Source organism: Eschscholzia californica, unplaced genomic scaffold, assembly GCF_041429995.1.
Source record: "Eschscholzia californica isolate CP2 unplaced genomic scaffold, dmEscCali1.0.p SCAF_2, whole genome shotgun sequence".
Classification (NCBI taxonomy): domain Eukaryota; kingdom Viridiplantae; phylum Streptophyta; class Magnoliopsida; order Ranunculales; family Papaveraceae; genus Eschscholzia; species Eschscholzia californica.
The window spans coordinates 3,078,344-3,090,623 of NW_028238309.1; the positions used below are offsets into that span (position 1 = coordinate 3,078,344).

Here is a 12,280-nt window from a genome sequence, read left to right on the forward strand (position 1 = left end):
AAAAAAATTTGATAGTGTGGAAGTGGGAATCTAATCATCAATGACTCATAAGAGATAGCTTCATATTACAACATAAGGTTGGAATACAAAATGATCACAGAAACCCAACCAACCAACCCCACATCAAAACTACTCTCCTTTTTTTTTTTTTTTTTTTTTTAGAGAGAGATAAACTAGTACACCAATTATATACTAGTTTATACTCCCACTTCAAAACTACTCTGTTTTTTGTTAGAGAGAGAGAGAAAGATAAACTACTAGTACACCAATTATATAGTACTAGTTTCTAAACTCCCACACCATCAAAACTACTCTGTTTTTTTAGAGAGAAAAAGAGAAACTAGTACACCAATCATAGAATTTCTGAACTCCCACAAGAGTGGAAATCCAAATCAAACTTCTCTCCTTCTCTTCTTCTTCTTTCTTTTTCAACCTTTATCATGTAAAGTCCTTTTAAAAAAAGTGCACCAATTATATATATATATATATATATATATATATATAGTTTCAGAATCTATCCTATATAAAAGAAGAACTCAAAAACACACACAAAATCAAACCCTAGTTAGTTATCTTCTTCTCTTTCTTTACACGTTTCACGTGATTTAAAAAAATCTCAACAAGTAAGAACGAACATGTGGAATCTACTATGCAAATTAATTATCTCATTATTTTCTAATTGAGTATTTATTGGAAACAAGGTTTTGATTTTATTTTTCATCAGAATTTCTATCTGGTTCTTATATTCAACTTGATTATCTGAATCATTTCTATCTGGTTCGTATATTTAAAATTAGGGTTTTTTTTTGGAAGTTTTGAAATGGAATCAGTGATGATTATTTCAGTATGATCTTTCATGACTAGAAACAGAGTAAAGTTGGTAAAGTAGGTCAAAATATGAAATGGTTTGCATGCAAGAGAGAGAGAGAGAGAGAGAGAGAGAGAGTCAGAATTATAGGAGAGAATCTCGGTTTATATTGTTGAATGAGTACTAGAGATTGTTAGAATCATAATATTTATGATGAAATCTTCATATTATCATTGTTTCTTTACGAATATGACCTAATCATTTCGATTTGATTTGATTTGATTTGTCTCAGGAGAAGAATTAAAGGTTCATATAGTAGAACGAGAGGTCTCAGAAATCAAACCCTTTCCAGAATCAAAGAGGAATTTCGAGTAATTTCTCTCTCTCTCTCTCTCTCTCAAAACCCTCATGTTATGTTCTTCTCAAGATAAGAAAAACCCTAGAAATGAACCAGTTTTTATATCCACATGAAAGTTTTACCAGTAGATTTGAGTTATTAAAAACTAAATGAAGGTTTAGGGTTTATGTTTGAAAACGAATCGGCCGAGTCAACTCGTTCTGCTTGATTTTCACAAATTTTGGGTGGGTTTTTTGTTTGATTTAATTTTCAGGGAAAATGGTGACAAAAACAGTGGACCTTAGATCTGATACAGTGACAAGACCAACTGAAGCAATGAGGGCAGCAATGGTTAATGCAGATGTTGATGATGATGTATTAGGGTTTGATCCAACTGCTCATCGATTCGAAGTCGAAATGGCTAAGATTACTGGTAAAGAGGCAGCTCTCTTTGTTCCTTCTGGTACTATGGGTAACCTTATTAGTGTTCTTGTTCATTGTGAGGTAAGAGGAAGTGAAGTAATTCTTGGTGATAATTCTCATATTCATATTTATGAGAATGGTGGGATTTCTACCATTGGAAATGTTCATTCAAGAACTGTTAAAAATAATATCGACGGAACAATCGATATCGATTTGATTGAATCTTCCATTAGAGATCCAGCAGCTGAGCTTTACAGTCCCACTACTAGGCTTATTTGCTTAGAGAATACACATGCAAAGTAAGACCCTTTTCCCCATTCTGATCACTAATTTTTCTTCTAAAGTTGATTTCATGATCATATTGATTAGTATATTATTTATTGGATTCTTTTGTTGATTCCCACTTTGTGTTATTGTTTATTCTAATTAAATTATTGCTCCTTTTTCATTGGGGATTATATTCTTCTTCTTCTTCTTCTCATAAATGTTGAAAGTGATGTCTTGGTTCTTCCATTTTGATTGAATATTCCTTCCTCCACATTGTTATGGGACCAGCTTTTCTTTCTTTACTTTTTTAGTGGCATCTGTGTGGAAAGGTATTCCTTTATGGATCATGATAGGGAGGCCGACATAGTTTTTTTTTTGAATTGTTCAGCGTGTGCCTCGAATCCTTGACCTCTATGTGGAAGATTAAATTGGCGTGAGTCCGACCGTCCGATTGGAATTCATGCCAATTTTGTCGGTGGCTGTGACATTTTTCTTTCTTTATTGTCAGTTTAATAATTGTTTATGGTTGGCTCGGATTTAATATTACAAACTGTAGAATTAAGAATGTTACCTCCTTTCAGTACCTTGTTTAATTCTAGGCGGCATAAGGTCCATTTCTAGATTGACATTTTGTCGCTTGGATTTTGCGTTTTATTTGTTGCTCAAGAATTTTTATTATTTCTCAAAATTTTCGACTATTTTTTATTCTTTGTTGTCCACTAATTGCCGTAGTGATTATGAATGCAGTTCTGGTGGTAGATGTATATCTGTTGAATACACTGACAAAGTTGGAGAAGTAGCTACAAAACACGGCTTGAAGCTCCACATCGACGGTGCACGGATTTTTAATGCATCAATTGTAAGTTGCTATCTGTTGATAACTTGATATCTGAATTTAGTATATAACTTTGTTCAGTTTCTCTTGGAGTGTGGTTGTTTCTCCTTTTGCTATGCATTTTATGCAAATGTTAGAATCAAAGCGTTCACGGAAGCATACTAGTTCTCATTTTTCTCTGTTTTGAACCGGATTACCAAAAAATATCCTATATTCAAATTCGTCCCTAGTAGAAGTGCCTAATGCCATCTTTGGTTGATATCATAACCAAGCTATGCTCCCTTCTTTTAAAGGAGCCGACAAAATGGCAAAGCAGATATAAATAATGAAACAATTTATGCAAGACCAAAGTGTAGTTTTTATTTAATTTGTACTTATCTAAGTTACTAAGTAGAATGTATAGGTTCTTTACGGCCTCAAAAAAGTACTCATGAACTATTCTCTTTGTTGCTTCTTTTCTCTGTGTTTGCCAATATACTTCTCTTAACTACTTGGTAAGTTTCTAAACTCCATTATATTTGTATGTCAGGCTCTTGGAGTTCCTGTTCACAGGCTTTTACAAGCAGCTGATTCAGCTTCGGTACAAATTTAGTTCCGGAACTCAGTGAATTAGTCACCTTTCCGTCCCTTCCTTTTTGATTAGTTTGCTTTTAGAAGTTACCTGATACCGACCTTTGTATCTATTAATCTATTCATGAGTCAGATATGTCTTTCGAAAGGTCTGGGTGCTCCAGTTGGATCAGTAATTGTTGGTTCAAAGAGTTTCATTGCCAAGGTACTTGTAATGGTTTTGTATCACAACTAACAGAAGTTATTCTTTTACTGAGAATTGTTACTGATCATGTGGAAAATTTTCAGGCTAAAAGGCTGAGGAAAACATTAGGTGGTGGGATGAGACAAGTTGGTATTCTATGTGCTGCAGCTTATGTCGGGCTGCAGGAAAACGTCGGGAAGCTAGATGGTGATCATAAGAAAGCCAAGATTTTTGCAGGTAGAATCTATTTCCAGAGTCATCAATATACATTATACATGTACATATTTATTATGTCGACGATTCTATAATTTTCGATTAGCTGATCCAACTGGCGGGAAAGAATGTATTTCTCGGATCAAGTTACATTAACGGTCGCAAGGAAAAGGATTCACGTTTTCGATTCTCAAGCGAAACAACTTCAATTTCAGTTGCATGTAATTTGATTTGTTGCAGGATCTATTTATCATCTAATAACGGATTATCTGCCTTACTAAACATATCAATTTGATTATTCACAGATGGGCTGAATCAAATCAAGGGCTTAAGAGTGGATAAAGCTTCCGTGGAGACCAACATTGTGAGTATATAATGATTAAAAGCTTAAAATGTTCCCCACTTCTAAGTACTTCCTCGATTGTGTGATATCCGTATAAGTACTACACAAACAGAGGATGATTAGTCTCAGCCGATGTTATAGCTTAGCTAGTTAAAGTGACTGAAATCTAAGCTTTAATTAAACTTGACATGAAACACTAGTCATGATGGTTTAGAACTTTGAAACGATCTCAACTCTATAAAATTTGTATCAATTGAACAATTTGTTGATATTTTCTGCCATGTTCAAAAGTTTCATTTCTCTTTTTTTTTTTCAAATGGTTAACCCAGGAGCTTCACAATTTGGCTAAAGTAATGATCCTCTTTCGTGTATGCACAGGTGTTTTTCGATGTGTTAGAGGGATCCGAAATTAAAGTACACAAGCTCTGCAAGACTTTGGAAGAACATGGTGTCCTCGTGATGCAAGTTAGCCCATGCAGGTAGTTCTTCAAATTTTGAAGTTACTGTCACTAACGAAGGGCAAGTCCAATGTGGCTGGGGCTGGGCTCCCAAATTCAAATTTGGGAGCCCCAGCCTCAGCCACTTGGGCTCCAACCGGGGAGCTCAGGGGCTGGGAGCCCCTCCCTCTCGGGGCTAAATTGGGAGCCCGAGCCCCTACATTGGACTTGCTCCCTGTTATATGATTTTTGTTGAGCTTCTATCAGTCTATCTATTCTAACAGTATCATGTGTTCATGAAATTTCTCATTAACTATTGATTAGGTCAATAATGTTCAATACTTGCATGAAATGTTGAAATACCCACCATAATGGTACCAATAAGAATCAATCAACTCGGTTCGTGGCAGAACCAGAAATTTCTATCGAACGATTTGGCAAATCCTCTGAAAGGATAGACTCTGAAATTAGTGTATATCGAAAAATATTAACCTATTAACTAACTCTGAAGGAAAACTTAGTAGGCTGACCCGAGTTAGAGACTGCATTCCTTCTGAGCTTGGTAAATGTAATGTGGTTTATGATACTAAAACTCGTAAAACTTAATTCTTGTGGTTTTATGATTTCAGCATCAGGATAGTCGTCCACCATCAAGTATCAGAAAGCGATGTCCAATATGCTCTTTCTTGTATTCAGGTGACTCCAAATTCAAATAGTGGTCTTTCATAATATTTCCATATTAGATGGCTGAAATTAGGTTTTATGATGCAGCAAGCTGTTCAACTCCAAGTCGAAAAAGGTGGAATATGACAAAGCTATTGATCAATCGTACGTACAACCGGAGTATCTTTGTGTAGTCGTTGAAATTGGAACCTTTTTTCAATTCACTTACAAAAATAATGTTGAATATGTAAAAGCAGAATTGGTGTTCTTAATATCAGTTTAAAATTGGCAATTTCATAGTCGTTAATAAACTAGATTTATAAGTAGCATATATTAGTTTCTCTATTGAAATCAAATTTGGGTTTTTTGCTTATATGAGAATAGTTTGCTCTGATGAAATGGAGTAGATGAAGTCCAAAAGTTGAAGCATCCTTGGCCCAACCTCTTTATGTTTCGATCTTTTAAGTCTGATTCATCTAAATCAGACTCATCTAAATCTATTCTTCGGTAGTATCGTAAGATTTATGTCTCAATTAAGATTCAAAATAAATTTAATTGAAAGTGATTTCGAGATCAGTTTTGCCATTCTTGTTCTTCACTTATCATGGCAACTTGTGTTTCAACCTCTCTCCCTTCCCCTAATTCAAACGGTTGTCTTTTGGGGTGAGTACTCACATAGTCCCATGTCGCTTAGGTAACGTCTCGAGTGTGAACTGTAGGAGTGTTACACCTTTTGGATGATATCATGAAGTATTCACCATGCAGTCCATGCTTAGCATATTTGGTTTGGTATTGCTGCCACACATGACTTCGAGAGTCAAATATCTGGGGCCAGTGTTTGAGTGACAAAAGATGGAGACTATATCAGTAACTATTAGGGTCTTGGTCTTAGAGAAAGTCCAAGGCTAGCCGGTTCCGGGCCTTTAATTTCACTTTTTCATTCAACTCCAAAGCTAGCCGGTCCCGGACCCTTAAATTTGAATTTTTAATTTCTCAATTTACTTAAAATTCCATTAAACTATATCGATTACAAACTTAACATTTGATTAGAAATTTAAATCTACATAAATACGACTAAACAACAATAGAAAAGCTAAAAATAACTAGAAATTTATCTCATTATCATTGAAGGAATCCATTGAAAAAGATTGAAGAAATTGGCAAGAAAGTTAGAGAGATAAAATGAAAGAGAAAGAGTTGAAATAGAGTGAATGAGAGAGAGATGAAGGATGATTTAAATAGGGGTTGACCCAAAAGCTGGCAGTTGGATTTGCTCTAACGGCAGATCTGCCCCCCAACATGACCGTTGGGAGCTCCCCAACAGTCTGTTGGGGAGGTTCAGCAGGCCCTTATTCAAGGGGACATACCTAGGGATTGAACCCAAAATCTGGCAGTTGGATTTGCTCCAACGACAGATCTGCCCCCCAACATGATCGTCGGGAGCTCCCCAACAGTCTGTTGAGGAGGTTCAGCCGGCCCTTATTCAAGGGGACGGGGGGGGGGGGGGCTTTCCCCCTTGGAGTTGCTCTTAGTCTGAATTACATCTTATGATTCTTCCTCCTCAATAATTTGTGCTGTCAACTCTCACTGAATTGGAGCACCTACTACTACTAAATAGAGTAATAAGTTGGAGAAAGTAAAAGAGAGGAAGGCAAGGTTGAGTGTGCAGTTGATTTTGGATTCACTACTAAAACAAAAGAAGTCATTTCAAAAACAAAAAAAGTCATTTCAAAATGAAAAGCCATACTTCATCAAAAAAAAAAAAAAAAAAATGAAAAGCCATTTGAAAGATGAAAAGCCAATTTGGTGCCCCTCTCTTTTAGCTTTGGGGGCTCCACTTATTAAACACTAACTTCACTCATTAGACTCCCCCACCCTTGGTGTACGGCCTCTTGCCATTTGGGGTTCCTTTATGGCCTATTATTACATACAACAATGTTTAGGTTGTTTGGCAAATTTAACCCTCATTTAACTATTTATTTGATCCTATGATAACAGGACAACAGGAGGAAAAGGTGAGAAGTGATCACTATTTACTAAAACTCATGTTTCCTTTCCTACGATGGATGCTGTCAATTTGAAGGGTCTGAGTAAACAGACAACTTAAGAGTTTGAATTTCAAAACTGAAACGATTAGACCCATAAAGCTATAGGAAATAGCACATTGTAGTTTTTTAAGATAACATTGTAAGTTAATTAAGAAGATGCATTTAGATAATATTCCTATGTGTTTTTATTTGAATTTTTTCGGAATCAAACTTCATTTATAAGCCAAAAGGCTAATGAGAATTACATCATGAAGTTGAAAAACAAAAGACACAACCAAAGAGACAAACAATTCAAGTTATGCCCACTTGGAGTGCCTCTAGAGCTGCTTGGTTGAACTGGTGGGCTGCTTTTCTGGTGCAGTCACCACACCCATTTGTGGGTGGTTTTATAGCCGCTGCTTCTTTCACCTTCTTCTCTTCTCGCCGTCGACCGTCGGCGTGCAGTTCTCTGGTCTGCGCCTCTTCTTCTTCAGCCATAATCTGGATTGTAAATCGAGCTCCCGCCTCCCTGAATGGAAAAGTACGAACTCCTCTTTGTATTGTGGTTGTACATTGCCCATTATGAGTTCTTGTCTAGCATTGTTGGTGGTTTCTTCCTTTAATTGCAGCAACTTGAGTCTTTTACTACAAATTGTTATGAAATGAACCAAAAACCACAACGTCTATAGTTTATGGATTGAACTTCTTCGGATGAACTTTTGGCTGTGACTGGTTCCGATACATCGGTGGAGAGAGTTGTAAGTTGTTGAAGAAATTCCCAATGGTTTTCCATGACCAAACACTCGATCTTGAATAATAACGAAAACAACAAATAGGATCCTAAAGATCAACAAAACAGACCCTAAAGACAAACAAAGAAACTAACCTTTATTTAGAAACTAAGAAATGAATTCGGCGAAGGGAAGACCCTTCGCCGGAGAAGCAACAACTCCCTGGAAGTTTATTCTGTACAAGTGGTTTTGGAGAGAGAGGGCGCGATTTTTTGCTCTAAATATATTTATTAAGTGTTTTTATTTGAATTAACTAGTAGATAAGTGTACAGAAAGTATTGAGTGTGCTAGTAAGTTCCAACGATAAACTCTCTCAAGTTGGCTTGAATTGCTTAAGAAATAATTCTATTTAGATTTAATTGTCTAATCTTCATATCTAACCATAACTAAACAAATAGAAGGTATAATAGTACATGGAATAGTACAATATTGTACTCGTAACTAAATAGGTAGAAACTATAATTTTGAGCATTTTCTTATGTAACGTCTCAAATCTTGAATCTCAAGTAAGCCGCTTCGAAATTGAAAATTTGGGACTTTCAAATTGGATCAACGAGTAACACCTACCAGGAATACACAATCAATACCTGAAATATAAAATAACTAGTCCAAATTCAATTGCAGTAGATTTCCACAAACCTAAGGTCCGGGTAGGCAAATTCATTCCTCAATCAAGCAAGCATTACATTCATATTCATTATTGGCATTATTTAAAATTTCAATGGTAACAAAAAACATTATACAAAGAGAATTACCCAACACTTATAGAGAGCAATAATTTGTTTTCTTTGATTATTAAGTTTTCAAAGTTCTTGTATTTCAATCCAATACTCCCCGTCACATGACAATGATGTTTCCTCTTTATAATAGATTTACAATATCATAACTTTAATTAAAGTAACATTTATCTGATCTAAATTTGACATGTAATTCAACACAAACTTGTGTCAACATACAAATCATCATACACTCACTAGATCCTCACGTGGATCGCAATCTCAAACAAGTTAATAGAAATTTATTGCTACCAAGATAATTGTTAAAAGTGTCTTGAATATGGGTTGATATCTAACCTGGTTTACGACCCGCTAACCCACTTACAATTTTTGACCCGTTAGCAGGACTGGTTATCGAAGCAGAGTTGGAATGTGAAGCAGGTCTTCGAGCCAGAGCTGAGCTCCACAACATAGCTGGAAAGCATAGCAGAGCTTATGCCGGTTATTTGTGTTAGCATATCCATGTGTATTTCAAATTTAGTAAGAGAGAGTCGGTGAGGCGGTGTGATTAAGGTTTTAGTGGCTATATAAACTAAAACCCAAAGGAGATATCTGTGTCCGAATTCTCACAAATCTCTTGTGTAATTGTTTGCTTCTCATAGTGGAAATCATCGCGCCGTTGCCGCCTTGTAGCAGGTTTCACAAACCGAACCACACAAATCTTAATTGTTTGCTTATCATAATGGAAACCATCGCTTCTTTGTCGCGGTGGAGCAGGTTTCACCAACCGAACCACGTAAATCTCTTGTGTTCTGTGTGATTGTTCTTTATTTTCTATTACTTTTCTTAGATTACTTGCTTTTGTCATAACAAAAATCAAGATTAAGACCATCATGCTTGATGGTGGAAGAAATTGAGAAAATGGAAAGCAATAACAATTATAAATAACAAATATAGACTCACTACTGGAAGGGATCTACCTTGGAGATACATTGCCTAAAGAACAGGAACCAAGTGAACTATCTAGATAAATTCGTACATCGGAGACTGGTTTGGCATCTTACACAAAGCTATCATAACTCCTCATTTAGAAGTCCGATTAATGCATCGCTTAGAACATTGGAAAGTGGAAGAACAAAACTTTCCAACCATATAAGAAAGATACCCAAATCCGCCACCAATTAACACTAGGTTTAATTTAAACTAGACCGAAATACAGACCTTTATGAACGCGTTATTGAATTCTAAATAAAACTTTGATCTAAACTATTTAACCATTCTGTACAAAAGCTATTTCATTAGCAATACTAAACCTATCATGTGAGTCTACAAAAGAATTAAGAGATAGAAAATCTACCTTTTCCGCCTTATACGTGCACAAACCCACAATCATGCCTCTATGATTCCACGTAACAACAACACGAACCTGAAATTTTCTCTCTTTTGAAAACCCAACGAGTCTGGTTCGCCACTGATAAAATTTGACTTCTAACAAACCCTAGATATTAGTTCAACAACAAAAAAAAAACCCTAGATATAAATCGACCATTACTAATCTATTTTTCTCTCCAAAGAACTTTATCTCTAGCTCTTCTCCTCTAATACGATCGTAATCTCATCTTCCAATTACTCACTTTAAAAAAAAATAGTACCTGTGGTTCGTAGCTTTTATTATATATATAATATATATTTATATACATTTATATATGGAACAGGATTAAGAAAATAAGGGTTTTAAACAAATTTGATTTTGTGGTTCAAAATAAATAAATAAAATAAATAAAATCATTATAATTTCCACCCAAATAAAAAAAAGTATGGTGTGTCATCTTAACCATAAAAGTACATGGAATAATAGAATTTTGTTGTATTTTGCCTAACGTATTATTATTTTTTATTTTTTTGGCAAGGAACTTCATTAATGATAACAAGTGGGGTAACCTATTATTGACACAAGAATCATCTAGCATTTCATCATTAACACTTTATTTGGAGTAAACTAATAACACATAATTGTTAGGAAATACTAACAAAAAGAATATATTCTTATAAAAAAAGAATATATTCTTATTAAAAAATGTTTAAAGTACACTTGGTGTACACAAAAATGTACTTGTATCATTGTTGGGTAGAATACCATCGAAAAATGGAGCAAAATTAGATAATGGACTGCCAAATTTAGTCTAGTAAAGTTAAAGAGAAAAAACGAGAACAAAACCTGACCGTCTATCGGATTCTAGCAAGATTTATCTCATTTTTCGGTCAACTATTTTTGAAATTTCTAAAGACACTTTCAACAAAAAAACAAATTTTTTTCTAAAGGCAAATGGCAGCTGCTAGAAGGTGGTTCTTTACATAGAGAGTTTTGAAGTCACTTTCTAAAGAAAAGAAAGACAATGAAAAAGTAGAGCACCAACTTATAAATCCCCATAAATAAAATATTATTCTCTCTAGCTAGCCATAATAGTGAAATTCCAAGGTATCCTATGTGATAAAAACTGTCTATAAGATGCAAACAGCCATTTTGAGGAAAATCTTGATCTCCACTTAAGGTTAATTTCTTACACATTTGTATTTTAATAGTTTCCCTACTACAACAAGAAAATGGAAATGTATAGTTTCCTACACTTTTTGTTTTTATATGAATATCGATTATATTTCCATAAGAATTATTTATTTTACATGAATATCGATAATAATTGAGCACCATCATGGTTACCCCAATACAAGGATCTAATTTTGTGTTGATTTTTCTTAAAGGTATATAAGTATTAGTGTCTCGAACTCAAGACTCAAAGATTGTGACAAAAATATGTTTTCGCTTTGGCAATTTTGGACCTCACGATCTTAAAAGGTCTCTTTAGAGCATTGATGAGCACCACATTCTGTCTCATCGCCGATGTTAGATTGTTACAACAGACTCTCCCAAGACCACATCACAGTAGAGCATTGATGATAACTCATAACGTGATATAGGATGATGCAGACCATCTTTGTGAAATGTTAGTAATATTGCCCGCTCTGACACGTCTGGACTTCACAATTTTCAAAGGCTTCCGTAGGCAAGTGTGTCTAACATTTTAAAAGGCGCACCACACTCTATTTTTAAGAGGAGCACCACTTCCATAGGCAAGTGGGCACTATACATGCATCACCATCCACAGATATTGAGATTCTCCCTTTTATTCCTGCCAATCTATTAAGTTTTGATTGTTACTTCTTGTACATCAAGAGATTAAGTAAACAAATTATACACTAAATGTGGTCATTGAAGTAAACAACTAAGAGGTTCAAGGTAACCAATCGATGTGTACAGACCGATAACTGTCTCACGTGATAGAGCTGCCAGATTATACCATGACCTAACTCACCAACAACTATGCCACATGGAGGTCGAAGTCAACAAACTTATGTACCTATACCGATAACTTTCTCATGTAATAGAGCAGTAAGATTAAACGGTTAGCTAATCCGCCTAGAACTACATTGCATGAGAGAATTGTATGTACAAACAACCCTGATAGTATGCCTTACCACTATTCTAGCTAAATCGCAGCCGGGGTTTGTGTCCGGAATATGTACCCCAGATTCAGTCGGGATAGTGGTAGGTCGCCCATAAGGTCATTTTCAATGTACAAATAGGCTATCCAGTCTCTAGATTTTGTT

The 12,280-nt window shown here is 35.3% G+C and overlaps 1 protein-coding gene across 4 annotated transcripts; it reads left to right on the forward strand.

Moving 5' to 3' along the window:
- Positions 1 to 92: 92 nt before the first annotated feature.
- LOC147555290 (low-specificity L-threonine aldolase 1-like) lies at positions 93 to 5,409 on the forward strand. Of its 4 annotated transcripts, none has more exons than XM_086662779.1 (11): positions 93 to 736; positions 1,101 to 1,179; positions 1,420 to 1,867; positions 2,583 to 2,694; positions 3,200 to 3,250; positions 3,374 to 3,445; positions 3,529 to 3,661; positions 3,943 to 4,001; positions 4,359 to 4,459; positions 5,047 to 5,113; positions 5,189 to 5,409. In XM_086662779.1, the coding sequence occupies exons 3-11, from the start codon at positions 1,425 to 1,427 to the stop codon at positions 5,225 to 5,227; spliced, it is 1,077 nt and encodes a 358-aa protein (XP_086518905.1). In that variant the 5' UTR covers positions 93 to 736; positions 1,101 to 1,179; positions 1,420 to 1,424; the 3' UTR covers positions 5,228 to 5,409. The 4 variants fall into 4 exon arrangements, with proteins under 4 accessions (XP_086518905.1, XP_086518903.1, XP_086518904.1 ...); XM_086662777.1 differs by having other exon boundaries at positions 93 to 623; XM_086662778.1 differs by having other exon boundaries at positions 219 to 564.
- The last annotated feature ends 6,871 nt before the right edge of the window (positions 5,410 to 12,280 follow it).